General features: G+C 41.7%; 2 protein-coding genes across 5 annotated transcripts in view; both read left to right on the top strand.

Annotated features, from left to right (window-relative positions):
* The window catches only part of TCP11L2 (t-complex 11 like 2), a 76,261-nt gene extending 57,680 nt beyond the window's left edge, over window positions 1–18,581 (top strand). For all 4 annotated transcript variants that reach the window (XM_021687378.1, XM_021687375.1, XM_021687374.1 and 1 more), the window contains exons 7-10: window positions 7,266–7,453; window positions 7,667–7,848; window positions 10,324–10,496; window positions 16,142–18,581. In XM_021687378.1, coding sequence (XP_021543053.1) covers window positions 7,266–7,453; window positions 7,667–7,848; window positions 10,324–10,496; window positions 16,142–16,383 — 785 coding nt within the window. In that variant the 3' untranslated portion in view covers window positions 16,384–18,581. The remainder of the gene's footprint in view (window positions 1–7,265; window positions 7,454–7,666; window positions 7,849–10,323; window positions 10,497–16,141) is intronic.
* A 7,329-nt stretch (window positions 18,582–25,910) lies between these two features.
* POLR3B (RNA polymerase III subunit B) overlaps window positions 25,911–26,588 on the top strand; it is a 104,792-nt gene continuing 104,114 nt past the window's right edge. Inside the window, exon 1 of the mRNA XM_021687597.2 lies at window positions 25,911–26,068. Coding sequence (XP_021543272.1) covers window positions 25,997–26,068 — 72 coding nt within the window. The 5' untranslated portion in view covers window positions 25,911–25,996. The remainder of the gene's footprint in view (window positions 26,069–26,588) is intronic.

Here is a 26,588-nt window from a genome sequence, read left to right as displayed (position 1 = left end):
AATTATTGGAAAGTTAATACAGAGAAGCACTCTAGATTTCTGAATTGACTCCAGAAAATACTTTATTTTGCCAACAGAGAGATTTTATATAATTGCCTGATTAAAGTACAGCCAAGAAAGGCTTAAGTGGTGATTGGATGCATGTACTAATCATCAACAAGATAACCACATCAGGTCCAACAACTAAATTACCTGTGGAAAGAGTAACAGATTACCCCTCAGGGACCAGAGCAAAAGTAATTTCTAAGATACTCAGAAAGAGAAGCTTTTTATTTATTTAGGTAATATCTTATATCTGATAAAACGTTCTCATAGAACTTCATTTCATGTGATTCTTTCAAAAATCCTGTGGGACATAAACACTTTTCAAAAACACATCAAACTGCATTTTTATTTTCTTTGCCTGGCACACAAGGCATTTAAGAACTACTAATGGAACATTCTGAAGATGAGCAAACCGGTGCTCAGCAATGGCCTGCCCAAACACCAGAGAGTCACACAGCTAATAAGTAGTAGAACTAGGACTGGAAGCCAGGACTACATCCAAGCCAAGACTAAACCAAGCTGCTGCTTTGGCTACTTTCTTTGGATTTTTCACTTTTGTGTTATATCAGCTGGGTTATACTGCAGGCAACAGAAACCAACTCTGGCTGATTTAGCAAAAAAGGAAGAGAATGGAAGGACGGGGGCAGTTCACAAAAAAAGCCAAAATACCTGAGCCTGAACAAGGCCAGAAACCAGGAGAGCATCAGGAATCTAGGCAGGAAAAATAAGGGAAAGTTCCTAGCTCCATCATCAGAACAGTTAATGTGTACTTTAAAATGGTCCATCCTTGAATGCTGTAGTCACCATTCATATCCCAAGAAAGTTTGATGGGCATATGATTCAGCTAGGCCAACCCATGGTCAGGGGCGTTGCCTGGTCAGGGGCCTCTTAATTGATATTTATAAAAGAAACCATGGAAGGAGGGAAAATGATTTCTCAAAGAAAGCAGTACCAAGGGGTGCCTGGCTGGCTCAGTCAGTAGAGCATGTGACTCTTGATTTCAGTGTCATGAGTTCAAGCCCCAAGTTGGGCGTAGAGCCTACTTTAAAAAAAGAAAAGAAATCAGTATCAAAAGAAGGGAGGTGAGGTATTACTAGGCATAATAGAGCAGGTGTCATGGGTAAAGGGAACTATATTCTTCTAAGTGGAAATTGAAGTATTTAGTCTGAATATTTTCCAGAATATTGAAAATGGGAGCCATCTAAAGCTTTGCACAACCTCAGAGTCTTCCATTCACATAATTCTGCAGCATTCTCTTGGTTTATGTGAATACTCTCTGCTTAGAATTATACAGGCTATCCCCCAGATCCAGGATGTGGAGTTGTTGCCTTTTTAGGGGTCACTCAGAGTTCATGCTTATGTACCAGATTTCATGCTTAGGTACCCTATTAGAAGGCAGCAGAGATGGGAATTGGATTCCTTGAAGAATCCATATGGGGATACCCTTGATGCATCCATCTTAGAAGGCTCAAATACTAAAACCATTCACACTAAACTGGCGGATTTTACAGGTCATTCCCCTGTCTGCTATTTGTAGCACTAAATAGCACAATCGGTGACTTTTACATAATGTAAATATTTGCGTGTGTGTTTAATGTTGATGAAGCTTTATGCGATTTCAACCTGCATTTACTAGGTTTAGATTCAGTGACTTAGTTGGCCAACCTGTAACCTATATCCCTTTTTTTAAACTTCATTGAAATATGCTATATGTGCAATAAAATGTGCCCACTTTAAGTGTATGTTTCTGTGAGTTTTGACAAAAGAATCCTGTAACTGCCACTACAAACAAGATATAAAGCGTTTCTGTCACAGCAAAAAGAACCTTCTTGCCCTTTGCAGTCAACCTCCTCCATCGTGGTAAAAGCTGATATAATTTTCATCATTGTAGATTAGCTTTGCGTCCTGTAGAACTTCATATTAAATGGAATCACACTGTGTGTCACTTATTTGTCCAATTTCTTTTACTCAACATAAAGTTTTTGAGAGTCAACCATGTTGTGTATTTATCAATAGTCTGTATTACTGAGAAGCATCCTGTTATATGATTATACCACACTTTATCCATTTACCTGTTGATGGACATTTGCGTTGTTTCTGGTTCTAGTCTACTATGGATAAAGCTGCTGTGAATACTTGTGTACCAATATTTATGTGGGCATGTGTTTTCTTTTCTCTTGGGTAAACACCTAGGAGTGGAATGGCTGGGTCATTATGTTAAATATATGGTTAACTTTATAAGAAACTAGCAGTTATTTTCCAAAGTGGTTGTGCTATTTCCAACTGCTTTACATTTTCACCAACACTAGGTATTATTGGTCTTTTAAATTTTACCTTTTATAGAGGGTATGAAAGTAGTATCTCATTGGGTTTTAATTTCCTTGATGATGAATGATGTTGAGCATCTTTTCATATGTAAAATAGCCATTTATCTTCTAATGTGAAGTGTCTATTCAAATCTTTTGCCTGTTTTTAAACCGGGTTGTCTTATTATTGAATTGAAGAGCTCTCAGTATATTCTGGAAATAAATCCTTTGTCAGATTTATATGTTATGAAAATTTCCCCCCATCTGTGGCTTACATTTTTCATTTTCTTAACACTACCCTTTGAAGAAGAGAAATTTTTAATTTTGATGAAGACCAAATTATAAAATTTTTCTTTTTTTTTTTTTTAATTTATTTGAGAGAGAGAATGAGAGACAGCATGAGAGGGAGGAGGGTCAGAGGGAGAAGCAGACTCCCCGCCGAGCAGGGAGCCCGATGCGGGACTCGATCCTGGGACTCCAGGATCATGACCTGAGCTGAAGGCAGTCGCTTAACCAACTGAGCCACCCAGGCGCCCTAAAATTTTTCTTTTATTTGTGCATTTAGTGGTGTGTCTACAAAATCTTTGCATATCCCAAGGTCATGAAGACTTTTTTGAATGTTTTCTTCTAGAAGTTTTTATAGTTTTAGGCTTAGGAAACACTTCAAGGTAATATATTTCAAGGTTCACATTTTTCCGTATGTATATCCAATTCTAGCACCATTTCTTGAAAAAGACTACCTTTTCTCTATTGAACTACTTTGGCATCTTTGTTGAAAATCAATTGACGATACATTTGTGAGTCTATTTCTGACCTTTTATCTTTTGTAATCGAAGTATAATTTACATGCCAAAACATTAATTTTTAAAAATGTATAATTCAGTGGTTTTTAGTATATTCATAAGGTTATACAACCATCGTCAGTATTTAATTCCAGAAGATTTTCATCACCTCAAAAAGAAACTCCACACCCACTACCAATATCTCCCTATTCCTCCCTTCCCCTAGCCTTTGACAACCCCTGGTGTACTTTCCATCTCTATGGATTTGCCAATTACGGGCATTTCATATAAATCAAATCATACAATGTGTGGCTTTTTGTGTCTGGCTTCTTTCACTTAGTATAATATTTTCAAGATTTATCCATCTTGTAGCACATATCACTACTTCATTTTTTTTTATTGGATTCTATTCCATCCTACGATCTGTGTCTTCTTTTCACTAAATACCACACAGTTCTGATTATTGAGGCTGTCTTAAAATCAGGTAATGTTAGTCTTCTGTCTTTGTTCTTTTTCAAAATTGTTTTGCCTATTTTAGGTCCTTTGAATTTCCATATGCATTTTTAATTAGTTTATCAGTTTCTGCAAAAGAGCCAGCTGGGATGGTGATTGGAATTATGTTGAATTGACATCTTCACAATAATGGGTCTACTAATTTGTGAATTGGATATGTCTACTTAAGTTTAATTGATTTCAGCAATATATTTTAGTTTTAGTGTACAAGTCTAGTTCTTATTTTTTTTAAGATTTATTTATTTGAGGGGGGAGGAGACAAAGGAGAAGGAGAGAGAAACTCAAGCAGACTCTGCTGAGCCGGGAGCCTGACATGAAGCTTGATCTCACAACCCTGAGATCATGACCTGAGCCAAAACCAGGAGTCGGATGCTCAACCAGCTGTGTCACCCAGGTGCCCCCCACAAGTCCTGTACTTATTTTGTTCAATTTAATCTCATTTATTTTATGTTCTTTGATGCTGTTATAAAGAGTATTTTGTAAAATTTTTATTTTCTAGTATGTAGAAATATAATTGATTTTTGAATATTGACTTTGCATTCTGAGAACTTGCTAAATTAACTTATTAATGCTAGTAGGTTTTTGGACTATTCCTTAGGTTTTCTACATATACAATCATCTTGTCTGCAAATAAAGACAGTTTTAGTTCTTCTTCTTCTTTTTTTAATCTGTGTGCCTTTTATTTCTTTTTCTTGCCTTATTGCACTGACTAGGACATCCAATCAGATGTTCAGTAGTAGTCATGAGAGAGGATATCCTTGCCTTTCTAGGGGAAGAATGTTCATTGTTTGACCATTAAGTATGGTGTTAGCTGCAGCTTCTCATAGATGTCCTTTTCTGTGTTGAGGAAGTTCTATTTCTAGTTTGCAGAGAGTTTTTATCTAAATAAGTCACATGTTAAATTTGGTCGCATGCTTTTTCTGTATCTACTAAAGAGATCTTTTTTCTCCTTTATTCTGTTAATGTGCTGAATTACAGTGATTGTTTTTCTAATTAGACCAACCTTGCAATCCTGAAATGTTTATCCCACCCCCTTGGTCATAGTGCATTATTTTATCTTGCTAATACTTTACCTTGCTAATGCTTTCTTAAGGATTTTTGCATCTGTATTTTTGGAAAGAGATCACTTTGTAATTTTCTTCTAATACCTTTGTCTGGGTTTGGTATCAGGGCAAAGCTGGCCTCATAAAATAATGAATTGAGAAGTATTCCCTTCTCTGCTTTGTGAAAGAGTTTACAAAAAACAATTTGTCTTGATTTGCATGTACTGTGTATATCAGTAAACATTTTACTGGATCACAGTGGGGAGGGAAAGATAGCTGCAGGACCAATCAGTTTGTCAGTCTGAACAAGACTATTTGAGCCATTCTTTAAGTGCATGGTTACTTCCAGAGATGGTGAATTAAATTGGAAACCTACCAGGTCTCTCATGCCAGACACAGAGAGCAGAGGCTTTTAGAGCACCCAGTATGTGACAAGTACCACTGGAAAGATAATCTGAGTATTTTCCAAAGCAAATGTGTCTGCCAAAATAAAGCCACATTTCACATACCTATCAAGTTGTGGTATGAATTAAGTCAAGGGAAAGAGAAATAAAAAATAAAGATCATAGATTGAACTCTTTAGTGATCTCATTAATGAGATGAAATTGAGATGAATGCACATGAAATATTTAATAACAATTTTTTTAAAAAGTAGAGAAGCTGTTTTTTTAGTTCAGCTGTTTAAGAGAAATGACAGCCAGATCAAAAATTCAAAGATAGGTGCTCTGAGAAGGGTGAGCAAAGGATGGGTCCATATGATCAAGAAAGGCTTCCCACAGGAAGAGAGATTTAGGTGAAGTCAGTAAAGACTGGAAGGATTTAGATTTAGAGAACCTAAGATAGTATCAGGGGGGTTAGGCCAAGCCTCCCTGGCAAGAAACCAGAAGCATGTATTGGGTGGAGAGTGAATTCAGGTGCAGTGCTCCTGGGCCTCCATAGCTCCTGGGAAATTCTTAGGTAAATGCACCTGTAAAGCCATTGCCTGGTCTTGTGTTTCTCCCTCCTAGTAGATTAAGAGCTTCTTGAGTGCACGGAACATGTTTACTCATCTATGAATCCCCAGCACTTGGTACAGAACCTAGTGTACATTAGGTGCTCAGTTGTCATTGAATAAATGAGTGGATGAAGAGAATTACTGCCTACATGAAAAATCAAGGGTACAAGTGTCTCAAGGGGTTGACCTTGGCTTTGGAGCCACATAGAGCAGTCAATGTACTAGCTTGTGGGAGTAACATCTCTGCAGATAGATCCCTTAGAGGAAAGCTGATGTTTCACTCTGAACTTGTGCTCTTTCTGCTTTACTGGTCATACTCAATTCTGGCTTCCTGCTAGGATCACCTGGGGTGTTTAAACACAGATGCCTGAGCCCCATCTCAGACTGATTAAATCAGAATCTCCAGAAGCTGTGCGCAAGATCTTTCTTTTTAAAGCTCCCCAGGTGATCCTAAAATCATCCAGGATTGAGAACCACTATGGTACACTGTTGCTTTTGTTTGAGATAACTAAATGGGCTTTTAAGTGTGTCAGCTGTAAATAATTAAGCTTGCAGTATAAATGCTTATTAACGCCACATTGTAATTATATCCACCAAGATTTCCACTCTCTCTCTCTGTTGGATGTCCTTTAAACAAAAGACTACAAGTCTTTTACATCTTTATGAACAGAATTAGAAAAACCAAGAACATTTGCCAACTGAGGAGAAGCAAAGTTGTGAAATTCTGGGGTGGTGTTGCTCTAGTGTATTGCCGCTCACAAATTACCCCCGTTCAAGTGCTGGGTCTGAAGAAGAATTTCAGGGTTACTATTCTGTATTTCATTCTCTGGTGCTTTTTAAAAAATCTGCACCTGTGTTCAGTCTGCATTTTTTTTTTTTAGCAATTTCCACCTTATAAATTCTACCAAATACACAGTTTTATAAGAAATGTGGTATAAAAAGCAAATTGTTTCTAATGGGAGGCCTTAGAACTGAGTCAAAAGTAAAATAAGGTGTGCACACTAGCATGAATGTGCATTTTGGGAAAGGCATAGCTCTAATCAGACACTCAGGGGGTCCAGGATCCAAAATTGTTTAATAATCAATGCTTTTAGTCTAAATACCTTCTCTGCACAAAATTCAAGGTCATGTGTGAGCTAGCTCCTGCCTACCCACCCAATGCCATCTGCTACCACTCTCCCTTGTTTTCAATGGACCAGCAATACAGATATGCTCGTAGCATCCAGAATGTGCCGTATTCTCTCACTGTTCTGGGTTTTTGTATGGGCCATTTGCCTGGCCTGGAGTGACAGTCCTGTCCTCTGTTTGCTTTGTATGGTTAGGTGTCACTTATAGAGCTCTTCTTCTTAGACTCTGTCCTGGACAGTGTCTGCTCCCTCCACTCCCACTGTGCCTTCTTGCATTTATTGTATTCTGCTGTAATTGTTGGTTTACAGCTGTCTCCCCATCTGGACTATAAGCTCCTTTAAGGGTGTGCCTGTCTTGTCATTCATGCCCAGCTCCTAACCTAACATCTATCATGTAGAATGCACGCAAGGGATCTAATAGCTGTAGGACAAATCTGTGGCCTTTTCACTTTCAGGTGCTCTTGATCAAACTACAGAATGGATAAAAGAATCTGTAAATGAAGAACTACTTTCTCTTTCTGAGACTGCTTTAACTCCTGGGGCTGAAAAGAGCTCTAAGCCAAGCCTGAGCCCTACACTGGTGCTAAATAACAGTTATTTAAAACTGTTACAGTGGGATTATCAGAAAAAAGAATTACCAGAGGTAAGTGGGGTTTTTTTCCTTCCCTCAAGTTCTCCAATATTTTAATTCTCAAGTTCGATCTGTGTATCAGCTAGTCTGTCTAGTGTTGCATGTGGTTTAATGACTTTCCTGAAATCAGATAGAAATGGGAGTTTGGATGTAACACTGCTTGTTTTATATTTTCATGGTATTGAGCTTCCCTTTCTATTTTTACATTTAAAATAAATATGCTAGACACTCATGACAGATGGAGCACGTCTTCAGGAACTGACAGAAAAGCTGAATCAATTGAAAATTATTGCCTGCCTGTCCCTAATTACCAACAACATGGTGGGTGCTCTTACAGAAGGCCTCTCTGAGCTTGCAAACAGGTTAAAAAGGATTTCAGTTGTTCTACTCGAAGGCATGAACAAAGAGTAAGTTCCATGTGTTTTTATCTGCTCATCCTCGTATTAAGGCTCTGCGTACGTTTCAGAGATGGTGAATAATCCTGGATGTCTGGGTGTAAAATTTAGGACTGTACTTTAGAGAAGCTTATCTTACACCTTCTTTTTCTAGAATTTCTTTTAATATCTCTGGAGGTTTAGATGTCCTTTCATAAGAAGGGAGAGATCTTTTCCATGACAAATGCCAGGGTGAGTGTCCTATTTCTGCTTAGGATGGGCATGTGCAAGAGCTCTTCTTTGACGGTGCTGTGGAACAAACAAAAATCAGAATTCCAAGCTGAGGGTTTAGAAGGCCCTATCAGGGAGGCTTTCCTACTCAGTTGTTCTGACTCCATAATTTTTCTGCAATGGAATGTTTACCAACTTGACTGATCCAGCCTGCTATGAACTCTTTAGTAGAAGTAGTGACATCCTGTCCTTCAGAGATGTTGCACAAGTCCAGTAAAGCTCTTGTTTTTGCTAAATTCGTTGCCCAGACGATTTCATTTAGATCATCCTGTTGCAAATCCTGTCCAAGTCAGAAAATTCCTTGGATTTCATTTAGATCATCCTGTTGCAAATCCTGTCCAAGTCAGAAAATTCCTAGTCTTAGTCAATGACCAGAAGTTTTCATGGGTCTTATATGGGTCAGCTCCTCCTGCTGGTTCCCCTTTCACGTGCCTTCAAGGACTTACATTGTTCATTCCTGTCTCTGAAGGGAGATGCCTCTATCCCTCCATCCTCCTGCTCATGACTGAGAAAGCACATAAGATTACTTGATAAAAGCCTAGAATATTAAGAGCCAACAGTACCCTGAGTGATTATAGCATCCAAAGTTGTCAGAGAGAGGATAGGATTTGCCTTGGGCTGCACATCAAGAAAAAAAGGCAAATCAAGGCCTAAGGCCTGGTCCAACTGTGTCAAGGCCCTGCCCTCTCTACTGTTTCTGTGCTAATCAGCTAAGCTCATTTACTTTACATTCCAGGACCCAAGACCTATAATGAAAAGAAACCTTCTCTAGGTTTGCAGCTGGTCTTACCTTAGCATTTCCCCACACAGGGTAACTATTACTTTCCAGAAATTTTTGTTAAGCCTTTAGAGAACCCACAATGCTGCTTAAGTATTCATATAAAGCATATAGCAAAGTGGTTACTGAGAAGTCAAGCTTCAGGTCAGACAGACCACGGTTTAAGTCCCAGCTGTGCTATTGACTTGTTAGGTACCCTTGAACAAGTTCCCAAATCACTCTGAGCCTCATTTTCTCACTTGCAAAAATGGATAATTGTGCCAACTTACAAATGTGGGAACTTAAGATGATTCACTGTGAAGCACTTAGTGCAGGTGTCTGGCACATGGTGCTCGATAAATGTTCACTTTTAATAACTAGTTAGTTGTTAAATCATCTCTTTATAGATGCTCTGCCTCTCCAATTGCTTCATTGTTTTAATACTCCATGCCCACCCCTGTTCTCTTATCCTCTAATTTCCATTTTGCACAAAGTTATCTTAAAGACCATTTCTGGATCGTGAGAGACCATTTTCAATCATTGTTCCCCAATAGCGTGGACCCAACACATGCCCTTTCTAATTACCTCTTTTTTCTTACCTCTTAAATAACCCACTGCCAATTACTTTTTATGGTTTTCTGGGATTTTTGATTGGTTACTTGAAAGTAACAATAGGAAGAAGCTTCTTATCTTTGATCATGATAGGTCAAGAATTTTAGGTAATTTGTCATTATGGTATAAACCTCTAAATATCTTCATTTCTTATGAGCTTTTTTTTTTTTAAGATTTATTTGTTTATTTTAGGGGGAGAGAGAGAGAGAGAGATCACAAGTGGGGGGAGGGGCAGAACAAGAGGGAGAGAGAGAACCTCAAGCAGACTCGGGCTGAGTGCAGAGCCCAATACAAGGCTTGATCCCAGGACCTTGGGATCATGACCTGAGCCAAAATCAAGAGTTGGCCGCTTAACTGATTGAGCCACCCAGCTGTCCCTTCATTTCTTGTTTATGATTGGTTTTATAGATTCACTGTTCGGGCGTGGATAAAGGAATGGATTCTTCATTTTATAAGCATAGATTTAACAACAACAACAAAAAAATCTATGAATGAATCTGCTCAGACAAAAAGGTTTATTTTAAGAAGTAAATAGGTATTTTCTGATGGTCCTGCATGAAAATGGGGTTGCAGACTTATTTTCAGGGACCACACTTTTCTGACTCTGCTTTCCTAACTAAACAGTACCTACAGAATTGAATGGTTTTAAGCATTTAAAAATCTGCTACACATAGGTTTGGTGCTTGGGAGGAGTCACTATATTCCAAGTTCATGCTAATAGAAGTACTTACTGTGTGTAAATGAAAAATGACAGACATTTGAAAAAAGTTGGTATATTGAAAAATATTTAAAAACTGCTGAATAAAAAAACTATTCCTGATGGCAATTTTGTTTTATGCTTTTTTTAGGACCTTTAACTTGAAGGAAGTCCTGAATTCTATCGGTGTTCAGACTTGTGTTGAGGTTAACAAGGCCCTGGTGGAGAGAGATTTATCCATTTTAAATGCTGAGGTCCAAGCTAATCTCATAGGTCAATTTTCAAGCATCGAAGAGGAGGACAATCCTATCTGGTCCTTGATTGGTGGGTCCTCGTGTTTTCATTGGTTTCCACTTCAATTCCAATTTGCTTTAACTTGCTGGTTTTGACTAATGTCAAGTGTCAGTTACATTTTAGTCTTAAACAGATGACCTGTTCCTTTTGGAGAATAAATATTAAAAACATAAAGAAATTGTACTTTCAAAGGTTTGGGACTCACTGCTTCTTCTGTGTATATATGTAACAGAGTGGGGGAATGTTCCAGGGCCTTCTGTCTTACTATCCAGCCAAGAGATTTTTATGAAGAAAATACCATAATGCTACTAGTATGTTAAAATCCTAGATCACTGTGACAATCCAAACCAGCCGGCAGTATGCTCAAGAAAGTGGATGCCAGTTCTGCTGTGAGCGAGGCTAAGCAAGCTGAGGCCTCTTTCTCAGCCAGGTTTAAAGAGACAATGAGTCAAGAGGCTGTGGAACTGGGGGGCATGGTGGTGGGCTTTTTTGGTACTTGATTCCTAGGCAAGTGACCCTCTCTGTGTCAAGTTGTGTTGGTGAGTTGGGAAAGCGGAGAAGGCATCAGTTGGGACTCTCTGTGACCTGTGACAGGACTGAACTAGCTTAAGCAAAAAGGAAGTGCCTTTGCTCCTATAATCAACCAGAGCAGAGCAGGGCTGGCTCCTACGCAGCATAGTCAGAGCTCAGACTGTGTCACCCACTGGTGCTCGTCTCCCCAGCTCCTCCCTTCAGCACTGCCTCCCTTCGGGCTGGCTGTCTTCACAGATTGACTCTTTCCAGCATGGCAGGACTTCTTCAGCTCTAGCCTGTACCTTTCTGTATTGAAGTCAAGTGGAAAGCAAGGTATTGGCTTCACTGTAGGCCCAAATAATGACCCCAGAATTGAGTCTCACTGGCTCCCGTTGGCATGACTGTAGGTCAAGTCACATTCTTGAATCAGTCTTGGTGGCCAGAGGGGAAGGAACCGGAGCTTGAGATGTGTGTTCAGTACCTGGAGCCAGGATGAGTCCACTTGCCCTGCAATACCTGGTCTGAGAGTAGGGAAGAGAAGATTTGCCCCAGACCAAATCAGGGTGCTGTGGCCAGAAGGAGGGGGAGAAGGTGATGTGGGGCACAAAGCAAGTGCCTGCTATAGAGAGAGAGGAATAAAGACCAGAAGGAGGAAAAGAGCATAGAATTGGAACTATGGACTAATCTGCAAGTTCTCAAAGTACAACACTGACTTCCCTAAGAGTACAAATACTTGTCATCATTATTTTTGAGGCTCTCACATAGTTTCTCTCATCCTTACCCCTGGGGACATGGAATGCTGGAGATCTAGGCCACTAAAAGCTCAAGGCTTTAACCCCTCCCCAGAAAGGAGGAGTGCTGGTTACAGCACTGTGGGTTACCAAGAGATCACTCTGGACGGCAATGACAAACACACCATAGCTGCAGCCACTCGGGGCTGAGGCCTTCCGTGCATGCCTTCACTGCCGACCCCTGTGTGTCCTCATGGCCCTTAGTCTCCAGCATAACAGCCCATACCTGGGAGGAGGAGGGGCAGACTGTCTGCAGTCTCTGCCACATACCACTGGCCCCCACGGGTGCACAGGCCTTGTGAGGGTGGAATGCATGTCTCTTGTCTTCTATGTCCCTGTACCAGGCTGGACCCACAGATGACATTTAATAAGTACAGTCAACCCTTGAACAACACATGTTTGTACTGCACAGGTCCCCTTATATGCAGATTTACTTTGACACAGTACTGTAAATGTATTTTCTCTTCCTTATAATTTTCTTAATAACATTTTCTATTCTCTAGCTTATTTTATTATAAGAGTAAAGTATATAATACGTGTATAAAATATGTGTTAATCAACTATGTTATTAGTAAGGCTTCTGGTCAACAGTAGGCTATTAGTAGTTAGGCTTCTGGGGAGTCAAAAGTTATATGCAAGTTTTTGATTGCGTGGGAGGGGTCAGTGCCCCTCACCCCCATGTTGTTCAAGGATCAACTGTATTTGTGCAAGGGGTGAGTGCATCCAAGACTTAGACTGGGTGCGTACCTCACATAACCAACTGGCTACAGACAAAGGACTCTCAACGAGCCAGTCTGACTCCAGAGCTCATATTCTTAACCACTCCTGGTGGGCACTATAGTCAGAACTGGAGCCCTGCTATTGGTTGGCATGGTGGCCGGAGCATCCAGGTGTCCTCTGTGCCCTTGCTTTAGATAAAGGAAGCACTTGCAATTTCAGAAGGAAGGGAGCTGGGATGCCCTAGCTAGGTGCCCCACCCCAAGGTGGCCTCTTAAAATTCGGTAAAGCACCTTTTTTTTTTCACCCAGCTATCCCCAGTCCAACTTTTCTGCTGTTTTGCAAACTGAAAGCATTTTTAACCTCATTCAAAGTATCGTTGCCTAGAAACTCGAATGACTTATTTGAGCGGCTCTCCTTCGACTCTGGAAGCCAAGGGCACGCCTTTGGCAGGGTCTCAGTTTGGCTGCTCCTAATTGGACAAACACTTCTGTCATTTTAGTCTTGGCCTAAAAACTGACTCATCCACAGAGGAGACAGAACTACTTGTCAGCATAATAACAGTTTTGAAAGAGTTTCTTTCTTTTTTTTTTTTTTTAAAGATTTTATTTTTTTATTTATTTGACAGAGAGAGAAACACAGCGAGAAAGGGAACACAAGCAGGGGGAGTGGGAGAGGGAGAAGCAGGCCTCCCGCCGAGCAGGGAGCCCGATGCGGGGCTCGATCCCAGGACCCTGGGATCATGACCTGAGCCAAAGGCAGACGCTTAACAACTGAGCCACCCAGGCGCCCCTGAAAGAGTTTCTTTCTTTAAACAATCTTGCAGGAAAGTGTTTGGACCATATCTGTGATGAAAACAGACCTGGGCTCCTGAGAATCAGGCAACCAGTCTAACAGGAAATTTAGTACACAATTGACTAATTTTCTGCTTGCAGAAGGCTTGGAGTAAATTAAGCACTCAGAGGAACCTGGGGACATAAGAAGGACCAGTTAGGGGGCGCCTGGGTGGCTCAGCCATTAAGAGTCTGCCTTTGGCTCAGGTCATGATCCCAGGGTCCTGGGATCGAGCCCCACATCGGGCTCCCTGCTCGGCGGGAAGCCTGCTTCTCCCTCTCCCACTCCCCCTGCTTCTGTTCCTGCTCTCGCTAACTCTCTCTCTGTCAAATAAATAAATAAAATCTTTAAAAAAAAAAAAGAAGGACCAGTTAGCCTTGGTTTTCCTTCCCTGTTTGTGGTACCCATAGTCTGCCTTCTTTTGTTCTTTTTTTTTTTTTCCAAGATTTTATTTATTTATTTGAAAGAGAGAGAGGGAGAGGGCACAAAGTGGGGTAGGAAGGTGGGGAGAGGGAGAAACAGACTTTGTGCTGAGCAGGGAGTCTGACACTGGGCTTGATCCCAGGACCCCAGGATCATGGGCTTAACCAACTAAGCCCCCCAGGTCCCCCTGCCTTCTTTTGTTCTTGATGTGCTGTTTATTTAGAATGGGATTACAACTCCCACTGTGTTCTTAGCCTTTTAAAAAGATAACTAGAAAAGGTTTCTTTCAAATCAGCTTTTTTCAAATGCATATGAAAACTAGGGAAAAATTATTTATAGATTACCTGCTATGTAGATTATTTGCATGCTTGTAGCTATCTCTGTTTTTTAAAAGTAATTTTCAGTTGTATAAGTGATACTTACACGAATGATTTCTTCTTGTTGACAAATTATGAGTGATGCCAAGTCCTCTTTGACTGCCCACCCCATTTCTCGCTGACTCTGTTGGATGTATTCACCTTTACGGAGCTTTTTCATTCCATTCTCACTTCAATTCAGTCAGCATCTGTGATGTGCCTGCCATGTGCCAGACCAGGGATATAAAGATAAAAAAGACACAGCCCTCACCCTCAGGCAGCTCTACGTCTAAGAAGAGAGAGAGAGACATATGTTCTCAAGTAACCATAATACGGCATGATTGTCTGACGGATGTTAGGGAAAGCCACAGAAAGGAAGTAACTTTAGGCTTGGCATTGAAGGATGTTTTGGACTTTGGGCAGAGATGAGATGAGAGGGAAGGGTCGTCTAGTAAGAGCAAACAGTTCTGGCTAAGACAAGACATGCGACATTGGGAACTTAGAATTCTAGGTCAGACCTAGCTGCAATGTGTGACTTTTGGGAGAAGTGTTTGGAGACAAGAGTTTCATTAATGTCATCATGGTCCATATCCTGTGCACTGTGTTCTCTTTAGTAAACTGTCCTTTGTGAAGTTTCCGTTTCCAAAAGAAGTCCTTGAGGCAGTGTGGCCTGTAGCGGGTCTGGTCTGTCCGGTAGTATTGCAGCCTCATTTACTTACGCATTTCGTCCTTTTGTAAAGTCGCCCACATGCAGTTGCGTTGAAGCAGGGAAGTAGGAGGATGGAGAGGACGGACAGCTGGAGTGCCGGTTGGGGCAGCCCCTCCTCAGTGCCTCCAGATTGTTGGCCATAGGTGGGGCAACTGTATAATTTATTGTCCAAACCAAGACACTTTTTAGAGCATTCTTGTTAATTACGCCAGCACAGTAGGTGTAAACTCTGACTGTCCTGGGAAAACCTGGATGTGTGGTCACCCTGGTCATGTGGTAATTTGGGCCCCCAAGTTTGCATCTCTACATTTTTCAAGAGGAACCAGAAATTTGGATTTCTATGTGAAATCCCCTGATTTTAAAGAGTGTCTATTTCTAAACCCCCCGCCCCCCCCCAAAAAAACATTGTGTGGGGTTGAACTAGCAGTGCCAGTTTACAAACTCAGCTTTCATGTACATGACTAAAATCATGGACATTAAGTATTAAGTTTTTGTAGAAGAGTCCCTGTCCTACTCCCAAAGTGCTCTACGTTTTTTTGTCTGCATTGCTGTGTAACAAGGCACCTCAAACTCCAGAACTTAAAAAAACCCCACAAATACAGTGTTGTTCACAAGTCTGTGGGGCACCCGGGTAGTTCATCTGGTCTTGCTTATGCAGTCAGCTGTGGCTTGGGTAGGTAGCTCTGCTGATCTTGCCTGGACTCTCTCAAGTGTTTGCAAGCTTGTTGTCTATAGGTTGGTCTAGGACGGCCCCCGATGGAACAGCTGGGCTTCCCTCGGTGTGGTCTCTCATCTGGCCCAGGTTTGTTCACATGCAGTGGTGGGTAGAGAAAGCAGATATGAACCATGGCACTTGGAGTCTCTGCATGCAACTAGCATACCGGCACTTCTGCCACATTCTCTATCAGCCAAAACAAGCCATAAGGCCAGCCGCAGTTCAAGACACGGGGAAACAGTCTCCAGCCTTCGATGGGAAGAGCTGCAAAGCTACCTCATAAAGAGCGTGGATACAGGGAGGGCAAAGAATTGAGAATATTACTGCAATTCACCTACCATAATTACTATTCTTTTTTAAGACTGTATTTATTTGACAGAGAGATAGCACAAGTAGGCAGAGCAGCAGGCAGAGGGAGAGGGAGAAGCAGGCTTCCTGCTGAGCAGGGAGCCCGACGTGGGGCTAGACCTCAGGACCCTGGGATCATGGCCTGAGCCAAAGGCAGCCACTTAACTGACTGAGCTACCCAGGCGCCCCCATAATTACTATTCTCATTTCTTTTTAAAAATCATGTTCTTTAATAATGGGACAGATAAAGATATCTTCTTTTTCTCCAGATAAACGAATCCAACTATACATGAAAAGCCTACTTTGTCTTCCAAGTCCTCAAAAATGCATGCCTCCCGTGCCAGGAGGCCTTGCCATCATTCAACAGGAGCTAGAAGTGCTAGGCTCTCAATATGCAAACATTGTGAATCTCAACAAACAAGTGTACGGACCATTTTATGCAAACATACTTCGAAAGCTGCTCTTCGGCGAGGAAGCCATGGGAAAGGCGGATGCTTCATCTTCTAACTGAAGAGGAACTGACATTGGATGCGAGGTTGGAAATCCAGCACTTTGGTACCCAGTCTGTTTCCACCAGTGGCATTACAGATGCAGCACATTCTCAGTCCTGTTCGTGGTGCAGTGTTAGCCTGAATTTGTGAAATCCAGTAATATTAGCGTTGCAGAAAACATGCACATCGTATAGACCCTATTCATGCATATTTTCAAGTTCAAAAGAGATGTTTTTAATGGACAGAAAACAATTTGTAATTATATTACCTATATAATACTTGTAAGGTTTTCTTAAGTATTCATATATGGCTTATTCATTCAACCTTAAGGAGTTGTATTTCCTCACTTGTCACTATCAGATCTAATGATTTTTAATTTTGGTACAACTTCTTAAAGGGTTGGAAGTCATGAGAATAACCAAGGGGATTGATGTTCTGAATAAATGATGTGAAATAAGCATAATTGTATTTGAAATGTACAATTAAATATTATTAATGTGTAATAGAAACTTACATAGTAAGTCTTCAAATTCCACAAATGTACCAAATCACATTTTATATTACCAATTGTCAGTATTTGTCTAGAACTTAAATTTATTAAAAATATTTTAAAGCTATGTACAAATTTTAGATAAAACTTGTTCATGTAGTGAAAATAGAAAAAAAAAAAATCCCTTCTAAAATTTTATTCTAGAGGTTGGTTTTTCTGCCTGCAATTTATCCTGCCCTCTGAGAGAAACAACTTTTGCACAAATATCTTAGTGAATGTCCTTGCATTTCTCAGGCCATAGGTAAGGTTTATATAAGATTTTGATATTTTTACATAAGGCAGGAGTGGTTTGAATTGATTTATTTATAATAAGGGAAGTTAACAATAAAACCAGATCCCCAGGAGATCACTGGTCTCAGTGAAGTTCACATCTGAGAAAGAAATAGTTGAACTTTGGATTTTTTTTTTAACCATATAACTTGCTAGCAAATGCCCCCTGTGCTGATTAAATTCTTACCCCGCTGTGACCAAGATGCTCTTCTAAGTATCATTATCATTTGACATTCTTGAGCATTAAAGCAAAACTCGGCCAAGCCGGCACTGGCTGCCATTGGGATTTTAGAGAAATCGGCTTGTCCTGGAGTTGAATACTTCTTTTGAAATGTTAAGGGAAACACTCCAGTCTGGGCAGACTCGGTCTAGAAAGTACTTTATTCCCATCAAACACATTTTGGTTATTTTGTTCTCTCAGGACTCATTGAATCTTCATAGTCTGGTGGGGAAGAGTGGGTAGGACGTAAAAAGGAGCATTCCTTTCTTTCTTACCTCCTTTTCCTCACTATGACTTCCACCATTATGGTGCTAATTATTTTATAAAGTTCTAGGAAATGATTGTGTGGGTAAATCACCTCCGAACTTTACGTTTTGGAGGGATCTGCCAAAATTTGAGGAAATTTTGAAAGTCCTTTTTTTTTTTTCTCACAATGACCAATATATAAATCAGCCATTCTATCCATCTGAGCAGCTGTGTATAAGTAACTTTTCCTGAAGAGCACATCACTGGTCTTACCCGTTTTCCACCCCCTCTTCCTATATTTCCCTTCTGCCCGTATAGTCCTGTGCTTAGAAACTATAAGGTGCTGAAGATTTTTGTTTTCATTTTCACTTAAGTTGAAGTAGTTTTCAACTCTGTTCACTTTGGAGTATGGGTGGCAGGGAGGGTCTGACATGGAAAAGTAATATGTAGTGTGACTTCTTGTTGCTTTCTGAGGTAAACTGTATACTTAACAGGAAGACCAGGTGGTGTACTTTTTTTATCATCAGATTGGAATCCAGCTGGTATTCTTATATACTTGATTATATTGCAATTGCCAGCAGGAAAACAATGTGCAGACATTTTTTTAAAATGCATTTTAAATGAAGGGCATTCTGCAGCTTTATTTTTCCTTTTTTAAGTCCCAAAGTAAATCTCAATGTCTCAAGTCTGGATTTAAGCAACTACATTTATTAGGATTTTAAAAGCATATCCCTTAGCATGTTGTTTTGTGTTTTGTTTTGTTTTTTTGTTTTGTTTTACTTAAATGTTTACTTCTACTTTTGAAGTTTTCTTAACGTGGTCTTGTTTTGTAATGTCAATTTTATTAAACACCATACACACATTTTCATTCTTCTGCTAAAACATGTATTGTGTGCACTAGTTAAATTTTAAAACATTAAAAATTATTTCAAGATAGCCAGTGTCTCTTTGTTTCCTAAACCACCTTTGGGTAGCTCAGGGCTGGATATTGTACAGTCTTTATTGTAGTTGTTCTAGAATGATTCTTCCGGTGATTGTCAGAGCCTTAAAGAGATCAGGTCATAGTCACTCAGTCAGTCGGTCAGTCAACAAATACCTACTAAGTATATACTATACGCCCAGAGGTATCGTACGTGTTGTGATACACAGTGACTAGACAGACACTGTCCTCAAGAAGCTTATAACCTAGTAACAAGGACAAACTTGTGAACCATCACAACAAAGTGTAATATGGGCCATAAAACAAGTACACATAGTGCTAGAGGTAATACCATCAAATTCTATTTCATGGAGATCATTCTTGAGCTACAACAGGAAGGATAGGCAGGAATTGCCAAGGGGCTAAGAAAGGGGAAGGCACAATAGGCCAAGGGCATGGTGAGTACAGTGGTGTGGAGAAATGGCAAGCCAAGGGCCAGCACCCAGTAGAAAAGTAAAAGTGAGGGGAGGCGAAACGAGAGAGGTAAAAAGGTTCTGGGATGTTATGCTAAAATTTGTGGGGTTTGTCCTGAAATAGATGAAGAATTTGAATCTTTTGAAACAGGAGAGGGTTTTGTTTTAGAAATTATGTATTTGGAAATTATGTTTTGGAAAGATTACCCCGGCAAAGAACAGTTGCTGTTGGTGCTGGAATATTCCTCTGCATGGAATGTGTACACATACATGCACTCACACATGAACACAGGGTTTAAGGAGCAGACATGGACCCACACCAACTGAAGCAGAAAGGGAGCTTATTGCTTAGCTATAAAGTACCTCACAGAATCTTCTTAATCTGGGGAATCAGGCTTGGAAAATGGGTAGGAACCAGGGCAATGCAAGCTACAGGACTCTGGCCAAGCTGGATTCAGTCTTATGGCTTCAGAGACTGATTTCTCAACTGTCCTTGCTTCTTTGCTTCATTTGCTCAAGATTTAAAGTCCCAGATATCAACAAGCAGAAGAATCTAGACCAAGTGCCCGGGCTCTGATTTGCAGGGGATGGAATGAGGGAGTAGCTGACCCTTAGACTCCCATGGTCGCATCACAGTCACCCAACTAGAGATGTCTTCCAAATGGAGAAGGTTTGTTGAGGAACAGAAAGAGAAGAAGAAGAAAAAATCCACCATCATGTACATTTGTGAGGTCTTTAAAATTTGAATGTGAGAAATGTGTGAGCTCACCCAATCTAGCATTGCCTCTGAGAATAACACCATAAGATGATTCAAGGAAGGGTATAGGCATGTGAAGTCAGCCTTTATTGGTGTGTGCAGATGAACTGTTGAACAAATAGCTCCCCATCTCAGTGGCCTCATAGACCCACATTTCTCAAATTACAGTTCAAAGCAGGGGGTAAGTTGGTGGGCTCTCGGGGAGGTGCTACTCCATTCAGCCCTTCAGAAGCCCAACTTCCATCCATCCTGTGACTGATGTCCCCCCAGCTCCTCAAAGTCTCCATTCACTCAGAAGACAGGGAAAGAAAAGGATTGCCCACTTCCACTGATGGTTCATTGGCCAGAACTCAATCATGTGGCCTCATCTAACTGCAAGGGAGGCAGGACAAGGTGCCGAGGAAGAAGAGGCTGATTTGGATATATTGGTCAGTATTAGCAGTCTCTACCTTGGGTCCTTCTAGCTTCCTTAAATAAGGCCCATGAATCTTCTCTTCCTGAAAAAAGGTTTAAAGCCATGTGCCTGCTCTGATCTTTGACTAGTAGCTCTCCAGAGCACTGTGTCGAGAGGATTTTGAAGCCAGGTCCAGGATAAGCAGTAGAGAGCGCTGTGTCCGCGTGGCAAAGTATGCCACCGCTGTGGAGTGCACCACCTGTTGTGCAACATATTTTTATTTCTAACTCGAACCCTTCTTGAAACTGAAGTTCAGCCTGTTCCACCTCTGGGGACGGTAAGTTCCAAAATTTTCCACTCATTGTTTAGTGAAAGTTAACATGGGACTGAGAGTCCCAAGACCTGAGTTTGAATTCACTTCCTCTACTTAATAGCTGTATGAACTCAAGCCAGTTTCCTTAATTTCCTTACCAGTTTCCTACCCTACCTCACAGAGATGCTGTGAGAATCAAATGAGATAATGTATTCAAAATCGTCTGCAAACTCCAAAGCATAATGTCGTCAGAATACGTTAAAATAACTGTGATTTATTAGTCCTAAATCTCTTTCAAGCTTCAGGAGGTTTTAGTACTGTGAGCTGTGATGGTCAAGTACTTAAATACATCAGAACAGAAATGGTCATGTCCCATCAGAACCATGGTTCATTAAGCCCAGTATTGTCACTGGCAGAGAAGCTCAAGGGTATGCAGAGGCAGCAGTAATTGTCCTTGGTGACAGCTGCAAAGGAAAGTGACAAACCCAACATGTTCTAATTGTATCTAGTAATCATTTATGATTTGATCTTTTATTTTTATTTTTTTTAAGATTTTATTTATGTATTTGACAGAGAGAGACACAGCGAGAAAGGGAACACAAGCAGGGGGAGTGGGAGAGGGAGAAGCAGGCTCCCCGCCGAGCAGGGAGCCGATGTGGGGCTCGATCCCAGGACCCTGGGATCATGACCTGAGCCGAAGGCAGACGCTTAACAACTGAGCCACCCAGGCACCCCGTGACCACTCAGTCTTAAATGCAAAAGGACAAGGAAGAATTTTACTTTCAAAGATTTGGAGAACCAATGATCTCGCCAAGAAAACCAAGACGTCATCAGTTATTTTGTAGTATGTACTTACTTTTTTTAAAAATATTTTTATTTATTTATTTGACACAGAGAGCGAGAGCAGGAACACAAGCAGGGGGAGCGGGAGAGGGAGAAGCAGGCTTCCCGCCGAGCAGGGAGCCCGATGCGGGGCTCGATCCCAGGACCCTGGGATCATGACCCGAGCTGAAGGCAGCCGCTTAACTGACTGAGCCACCCAGGCGCACCTGATTTGATCTTTTAGAAAGTATGCTTGTATTACTGACTTGTGTCCTCTTGTTCTCTATTTTTGGGGTGAAGCTTTCTCTTTCTCATCTCTGAGCTTACTATGTTAGCCTCTTTCAGATTTCAAGGGAAAGGGGCCGAGGGATTTATTGCAAGGCTTTATAAAGAAGAAAACCCAGAATCTGTCTTCAGCAGCTGCACTGGCAGGCAAGGAATACTCTAAGCACTTCATACACCTGACCTCCTATAACTGCACAACACCCTGGGAGGCAGGCTTTATCACCATTTCCATACAGGCCAAATGAGACTCCAGATTGGCCGAGGAAGTTGTCCAAGGTCACAGAGCTGGTGAGTGTCTTTGAACCCAAAGAGTCTTACCCTGGAAAGTGTGCTCTTAAACGACCTGCTATATAGGTTTCCTAAGGTCATCCAATCAAAAGTATTTCTCACGGCTTCCTAAAGCTTCCTTGGCGTTTTACTTCTCTGCTTCTTTCTGTGGCTGCCCTCCCTTCTGGTCCTTCTTAATGAATAACATCCAGAGAGAAATGATTGGGTCTAATTGCCATTGGTCAGTATGGTCACTCCTCTCTCCCACTCTCCTGCGTTGGGTAGGGGTCTCATGCCTGACAAGCCACCTCAGCTCCCCTGCCTGGCTGTCTTTGGCAGATTCCTGGCCCTACCAGCTCTCCCAGCATGGCCAGATCTCATGACACAACGCAAGGCTTTTCAAAGAAGGGGCCTGTGGGCGTGTCAAGCAGCAAGAGGTCTTTGGACCATCCACCCTTGCTCAAAATGCAGGTTCTCTGATTAGAGGCTTCTGTCCATGTTCAGTCTCACCTTGCTGTTTGTGAAATGATGGCTTCATGGACTCCCTCTTTGCCCTTGCCTTTCCTGACTGAAGAGCCCATGTTCTTTCCCCAACATTGTTCTAGTCTTTGCTAGTTCTATTATGAATTTATTCAGGTTTAGAAATCAGGATCACACATGTGTTCTCCCAGTCTGGATGCATCAAGGTTTTGAAGAAGAAAAGACAATCCTTTCTTTTGTTTCTTCACGTTGAAGCCTCTCAAAGTAAGGTCTGATTTCTTTAACATGGCATAAAGGCCAATAATGGCCCAGCCCCAGTAGATCTTTCTAGTGTCATCGACAGACACTTCCCTATAGACAAGCCCTATGGAGAACCACACTCAATTGTCAGGATGTGGTACTGTGTAAAGCTCTCATGCCATTGCTCATGCTGTTTTTCTCTGCTTGAAATGTCTTCTGCCACCCCATCCATTCAGTGTGGTGTTATGATAGAGCGGTTGAAAGCATGAGCTCTGGGGTCAGATATTGATGGATTTAAATTCCAGCTCTGCTTGGCAAATTTCTTAATCCCTATGAACCTTAGTCTTTTCTCCTGTCAAGTGGAGATAATCATACTTACCTCCCAGCAGTTGATCATTACATCAGAGAATGCACACAAAGTGGTTATTCCAATGCCTGGCATAGAGTAAATGATCAGTAAATGGAAGTCCAGCTTGGACACCTCTGTTCTTCCTCTTTCTTTTGCCCCTGTTTCCCCTACCCACTTCTCCATGGCATTGGTCACCTTCTCATCTGACTATTGCAGCATTTTATACTTAAGTGATAGCACTGTATTCCAAGATGTCAGCCATTTTTCCCTCCGAGATTTCCCTTCCCAAAATGCCCAGCCTTCTACTCAAACCATGAGTCTTTTTGCACTAATATCTCAGGAAAAGGATGTGACAGCAGGAAACAGAGAACTCAGGAGACTGCTTCTGGCTTATTGGTTTTTAAAATTCAGTTCCTTAGGGCATCAGAAAGAAGTCATGGGTTGACCTGGGGGCAAATGCCAATACCTGGCAGAGGGGGCGGGAGGGGGGAGGCAGGTGCAACAAGGGAAGGGTTGCAAGGATCGTGGCAGCTGGGGTCTAAGGGCCCTGACACCACTCAGCGTCAGCTAATTGTTCCCATGCAGGATTCTGGGACCCCTGCTACCTGATCCATCTCTTCTCAAGAGAAACTAAAAAAAAAACCAAAAAACAAGTTTTTTAAAACAAGAAATATCAAATTTATTAATACTCACTGCATTATTTTCTTTCAAATTACTTATTCAACAAAAATGTATTCAGGAACAAACATGGGTTAGAACCTGGGAATGCAAAGACAAAGGAGATAGTTCCTTTCCCAGGAGCTCCGGGTCTGAAGAAGAGCTAGATGCATAAACAGAGGATATGGTATCCAGCGATATGTCTTATGTTAGACAGTGATTCCCAAAGTGTGATCACTGGGCCAGCAGCATCAGCAACACCTGGGAACTTATTGGAACTACAAATTTACAGGCCCCAGCCCAAACCTGCCTAATATGAAAATTGAGGTTGTTTTAAGTTCTCCAGCTGATTCAGATGCTAAAATTGGAGAACCACTTTGAGCGTGGAAAGCCAAGAGGACTTTGGAGCAGTAAGCCAACACATCTGGGCCAAACTTGAGAACTCTGCCATCTAAAAATCACCTCACAATCCCTTCCATGCTAGATTCTAAATAGGCTGCTCTCCGGTAATTCACAAGGATGATACAAAAGTAAAAGTGTCTCTCTCTTTTTTTTTTTTTTTAAGATTTATTTATTTATTTGAGAGAGCGAGAATGAGAGAGAGAGAGAGTACATGAGAGGGGGGAGGGTTAGAGGGAGAAGCAGGCTCCTCGCCGAGCAGGGAGCCCGATGTGGGACTCGATCCCAGGACTCCAGGATCATGACCTGAGCCGAAGGCAGTCGCTTAACCAACTGAGCCACCCAGGCACCCCTAAAAGTGTCTCTTTAAGTAAACTGTAAGATCTTCAAGCACAGGGTTAAGATTCTTCTTCTAATTAGCTACTTCAAGTAAATTTCAGTGCCTGTATCTCCTAAGAATTGCTAATTCAGAAATTAAACGAACAGCAGGCAAGGGTTATACATTCACAACGAGAAAATGGCAAACGTATATTTACAAATTTTCATAACTTACTATGGCAAAATATACAGAAAATTTACCATTATAACCATTTTGGAGCATGCAGTTCAGTGGCCTTAAGCACATTCACCCTGTTGTGCAATCCTCACCACTGCCAATTCCACAAATTTTGCATCTTCCCCAATGGAAACTGTGTACCAGTTAAATAATTGCTGGTATCTTTAGCCCTGTTTTCTTCCAATGGGAGTTTTTCCTATTGATCTGTATGAGTTCATTTTAAAATAGGGCTACCAATCCAATACTTTGTTTTCTAACAACTTGTGTTTTTAAAGAACTCTATTCACGGTGAATTTAAAAAATCTGTTCAGAAAGGGTGCCTGCACAGCTCAGTCGGTTAAGTGTTTGCCTTTGGCTCAGGTCATGATCCTGGGGTCCTGGGATCAAGCCCCAATGTTGGGGTCCTTGCTAAATGGGGAGACTGCTTCTCCCTCTGCCTCCTGCTTGCGCTCGCTCTTTCTCTCTCTCAAGTAAATAAAATCTTTTAAAAAACCTGTTCAGAAAATTTTACATTTTCATGGAATCCTAAAACTATGGTTACAATTATATTACCAAATCTATGAATATTTCCCTTTAGGATTTCTGTGTTGCTGTCCTTGAAGACTTTCACAATCTCAATCTTACGAACATACTCAACTTATATTTTCTTTTAAAGTTTTAACATTTAAATACATAAGCCATAAAGGATTTACTTAGATTTTTTTCTAAATGGCTAATCAGCTCTTCCAGTATCATTTATTGGATAACCCGTCTTTGCCTGATTTAAAATATCATATTTTCATATTAAATTTCTCTACATCCTGGTATTTATTCCCGGATCTTTTCTCCAGTCCTTTGAGAATATAACATTGTCTTAATTACTGTCCTGTTTGCTCTACTCTCTAGTGAGTTAATCCCTCCTCAATTTAGGTCATTTTGATGGTTGAATAATATTCCATCACACATAGGTACCATAATTTTTTTAACCAATTCCCTACTACTAAGCATTTAAGTTTCCTATTTTTCCATACTGTACAATGTGTAGTTTTGGTTTGGATTAAATGAATCCTCTGCCTCGGTGGCGCAAGTTGCGCAAATTATCCGTTTACCCTTTTCTTTGACTTATTTAAAAAATTACAACCAATACGCTTTACTGGTCTCAATTATGGAATAATTGGCACTAAACCTGTCCGCCGGTTAAGATTAGCCGGCAGAGACCTCCAAGCGACAGCAGGGGGCGCAGTTTCCCAGCTTCGCCCCAGCCACATCCGGGTTCCACCGCAGGTTCGGGCCGGGAGCAGGCGGAACGTTTCTGTCACACCACCAATTAACCTGCGCGGCGGGGACCATTTAGGCCTCCGCGCACCGCTCCTCGCGGGTGCTGCAGTTTACTTGGGGGCAGCGCAAGCGGGCGTGGGGATCCTCCTTGTTTCTGCCTTCGTCGTGAGCAGCGCACCATGGACGTGCTTGCGGAAGAGTTTGGGAACCTGAGCCCGGAGCAACTGGCTGCGCCCATCCCCACTGTAGAGGTGAGGACAGCTGGCGGGGAGCGGAAGGGGTCGCGAGCGTCCGCAGGAGGCGTTGCCGTGAAAGCTCTCGTGGCGGGGGGGCAGCTCTGCGCATGCTCACGGCGCCGGAGTGGGTCTCTTCCGGAGCGGGCTGCCCGGTGCGCGTGGAGGGGTCTAGCTCCGTCCGAGGAGCGCTCAGCTGAAGGTGGGTGGGCGGAGCAGCCCCGCGCACTGGCTGCTCTGGGCTGGGGGCCCCTTCGGTGTTCGTGTGTGTCGGGACACGATTGGTCCTCGCACCCACCTGGGGGCACGTAGTGCATCTCCGCGGGGTTAGAGAGGATGCTTTCGTGAGGTCCCACATTTGCCCGTGGCGGTGAAACCACATCTTCTGAATTCCGGGCCAAGTAATCCTTTTAACCATCCAAGTTTGGGCTGCAGGAGTATTTTAAACGCCCTGAACATTTAATCAATATCTTCTGAGTTTAAAAAAAAAAATCTATTTTGGGGAGTAGCCCCATACCTTTCATCAGATAATCAGAAG

The sequence above is a fragment of the Neomonachus schauinslandi genome, chromosome 5, assembly GCF_002201575.2.
Source record: "Neomonachus schauinslandi chromosome 5, ASM220157v2, whole genome shotgun sequence".
In the NCBI taxonomy this organism is placed as follows: domain Eukaryota; kingdom Metazoa; phylum Chordata; class Mammalia; order Carnivora; family Phocidae; genus Neomonachus; species Neomonachus schauinslandi.
Note: the sequence above shows the minus strand (reverse complement) of the source record. Positions and strands in the feature narration are given on the sequence as shown.